Source organism: Clytia hemisphaerica, unplaced genomic scaffold (genome assembly GCF_902728285.1).
Source record: "Clytia hemisphaerica strain Z4C2 unplaced genomic scaffold, Clytia hemisphaerica genome assembly, whole genome shotgun sequence".
NCBI lineage: Eukaryota > Metazoa > Cnidaria > Hydrozoa > Leptothecata > Clytiidae > Clytia > Clytia hemisphaerica.
The window spans coordinates 1,124,754-1,128,174 of NW_027104374.1; the positions used below are offsets into that span (position 1 = coordinate 1,124,754).

The window sequence follows — 3,421 nt, forward strand, 5'->3', positions numbered from 1 at the left end:
ATCATGATATCATCATCAGCTGACGGACGATGACGACCATCGTTGTCTTCTTTAAAAAAAAACACCGACATACCGGGCTTTTGTTCGAAAATTGTTTTCACGGCACCGAGATCTAGATTTTACAAAGTTGTCGATCGGTAGAAACTTTTGTTTGGCTCCAATCAAAGAAGGTTTTCCAATCGAGTGTGGTGTACCACTTGGTTTCTTCAGTTTATTTACCAAGAGTCCCATATCATTTCAGAAGGCTTCCTTTTCAAATTGCAAGCAAGGCGTCTGTTGCTGTCTACCGTTTGCGCGTTTGCATCGTAAGTCCTCCTAAAATCAGCGTTTGCTTAGACTAAAACTAGCGCTTCTGAAATGAAATATGCTTTTAGGGATGACTACTTAATCGTATTGTTTCTTTCATTTGTAGTCTTTCTGGTAGCTAGCCAGTTCAATGCTTATTACTTGTACTTTCTGCTGATCATGAACTTATGGGGTTATTTTCTTCCCAAACTATTAGGTGTTTCTACCTTTCCTTTCTAAATGAAAAGTGTTCTTCTTTCTTACCGTAAGTTGGTCTAATATCAACATCCCTCGTCTAATTCTGACACCCTTCTCTTCTTTAGAGACAGGAATAATATGAAAGTTTGAATCACTGACTGAAAAAGGATTATAGACCTTTTTTTAAAGAGGCAGCCATGTTGAATAATTATGTACTCCAGCATAAAAACAATGATACAGCTATGCATAATTACTGTATCGTGCATATTTTAAAAATTATCCATGGCTGTATCATTGTTTTTATGCTGGAGTACATAATTATTCAACATGACTGCCTCTTTTAAAAAAGGTCTATTCCTCCCTAACCACTAAGCAAAGAAAATTTTTTTGATCTTTCTATGAATTTCAGCTGATAAAAAGTGTGTCGGTAGATAGAGGGATTTCGACATTAGACCAAGTAACGGTAGTAGATAAATCGACTTTAAGTACTGCATTAAGCGTTGTTTATTGACACTCATTTTGTTTCTTTTACAGCGCTATTACTGCACATAGGTTGCTGCAATTTGCTGCTTCTTGCTTGCTAATACAAATTTCACTGCAAAGATCTTGCTGCTAATCGCGTATCCCAAAGGCAGCACATGGTACTGTTTGAAATGGACGGCCAAAAGAATAATGAGTGTAGAGATTTTTTAAGAGGTGTCTGTAATCGAGGAAGCTCTTGCAAGTTTTTCCATCCGCCAGATGCAAATATAATAAAGAAAGAGAACAAGCTTCCTATTTGCAAGGACTTTCAAAACAAAGGCTGCGAGAGAAAAATGTGTAAATTTTTGCATATTTCACAACAAGAGGAGGAGGAGTATAATGCTTCTGGTATTCTTCCTGCACATGGCGGTCGGCCTGACAAAGTGCGATCATTAGGAATGCCTGGCGGTAGAGGAGGAGGCCCTAGGCCTATGCACCCTCCAGCTTCTGATGCGTGCAAAGATTTTATGAACGGTGTTTGCAATCGCGGTAATCGATGTAAATTCAGTCATATTAATGAGGAAAGTCCAAATTATGGCAAAAGGAGACGTAACGATTTTGGGGGTCCAGGTGAGTACATGGGTGGTGGTCAAGGCCAAGGACATCTCGCGGAAGATAATGAAATGCTACGACGTAAAATTTCAGATTTGCAAAGACAAGTTATAGACTTACGACAAATGAATGACACTCTCTATGAGCAAAATAGCAAATACAGATTGCAATTGCGAGGAGGTCCAGGAACAGCTCCTCCACCAGCAACAGGCCAGGGTGCTAACCCTGCTTATGGCAGCGGGTCTTTCGCAGGTCCTGCAGCTACAGGAGGGGGTAATCAATATTCATCGTTTGATGGCTACTCTAAATTTTAGCTTGAACAATATGATATTGTTTTTGTAAATATTGTCTCAATTTCATGCTAAGATTTTCATAATTAGAACTTTATGATTTTTACTAGGAATTTTATGTTTTTATAAGAGCTAACAAGAAAATTGATTACTTGGTCTCAATTTAATTCCTAAGCTTGATGGACTGACTACCTGCTTTCACTTTTTATGAACCTTAACATTCATTTTTAAATTTAGTGAGGTCTGTTAGCACAAAAATACTTCAGATGGTGATTAAAGCATGAAATTTGGCACAGATGATCCTTAGAGGGTCTAAAACTTAATTTTAAACAGTAACACCAAATTTTGCCACGTGGCCACCAGCCAGATGACGTCATCAGGTGGCTTAGCAAAAATTTATTTTTTTGAAAATATTTAAAATCTGACGGTATCAGCGGAAAGAGCATGAAATGCTGATGAAAATCGAGGTATAAAACATGCCTTCAAAATCTTCCAATCAAAAGTTATGAAGGTTTAAAGTTTTGTGTTGACGTCACCATAAGCCTTTCCAGGCAAAACCTAAAATCCCGTAATAACGGAACTAGTTGACCAAATTTAGTGTTTTATACATGAATCCATGTCAAGATTTGAAGTTCCATCTGATGCTTGGGTCTAAACAACATAGGAAGTCTTAAAATATACAAAAAAATTAGTCCACTGTCCTCCTGAAGGGAGAACGCTGTGTTGATTTGCCTTGTAAAGCTCAAAATCTAAGTTTTAGTATTCTGTAGGATTTAAAGCTTTTAATTCAATTTGACCATCGGAATCGGAAAAAGCAATGAATTTTGATATGAATTCATGTATAAAACATGAAATTTGGTCAATTTGTACCAAAATTACGAGTTTTTAAGTTTTGCCTGGAAAGGCTTATGATGACGTCATCAAAAAACTTTCCACCTCCATAACTTTTGATTGGAAGATTTTCAAGGCATGTTTTATACCTCAATTTTTATCAGCATTTCATGCTCTTTCCGCTGGAGCCATCAGATTTTGAATATTTTCAAAAAAATAATTATTTGCCCAGCCACCTGATGACATCATCTGGCAGGTGGCAAAATTTGGTGTTACTGTTTGAAATTAAGTTTTAGACCCTCTAAGGATCATCTGTGCCAAATTTCATGCTTTAATCACCATCTGAAGTATTCTTACGTTTTTATGTGTTACCCGACCTCACTAATTAGCCGTCAGTTAAATTACAAATTGGAAGTAACTTTCTGAAAATTTATGAACGTTTAATTTTAAGTCGATCAAATTTAATGACTGTTATATATAATAATTGGACAGAAATTCTTATTTCTACATACATGTTTTTTCTTCATATGAAGGTTCAGATTTGCAGAATTCCTACCCGTAACATAAGCATATATGTCAGCTTGGAATATTTTTCAAGTTGTCATTTTTTATCTGTTTAAAAAGGTTTGGTAGAGGTCAAGTAAAAAAAGACCAGGGGCGGATACAGGAATTTTTATCACTGTGTGAAAATTCTGGTTTACCCCGATTTTCCAGTATAATCCCGATTTTTGAATCCGATAATT

At 36.4% G+C, this 3,421-nt stretch overlaps 1 protein-coding gene across 1 annotated transcript; it reads left to right on the plus strand.

The window, feature by feature from the left end:
- Positions 1 to 226: 226 nt before the first annotated feature.
- On the plus strand, positions 227 to 1,995 carry LOC136818733 (zinc finger CCCH domain-containing protein 10-like). Its single transcript, XM_067074971.1, has 2 exons — positions 227 to 305; positions 1,018 to 1,995. The coding sequence occupies exon 2, from the start codon at positions 1,122 to 1,124 to the stop codon at positions 1,869 to 1,871; it is 750 nt and encodes a 249-aa protein (XP_066931072.1). The 5' UTR covers positions 227 to 305; positions 1,018 to 1,121; the 3' UTR covers positions 1,872 to 1,995.
- Positions 1,996 to 3,421: the final 1,426 nt, after the last annotated feature.

What these genes read in the sequence shown, in the direction of transcription:
- LOC136818733 (XM_067074971.1), top strand. Translation starts at nt 1,122, where the DNA reads ATGGTACTGTTTGAAATGGACGGCCAAAAGAATAATGAGTGTAGAGAT.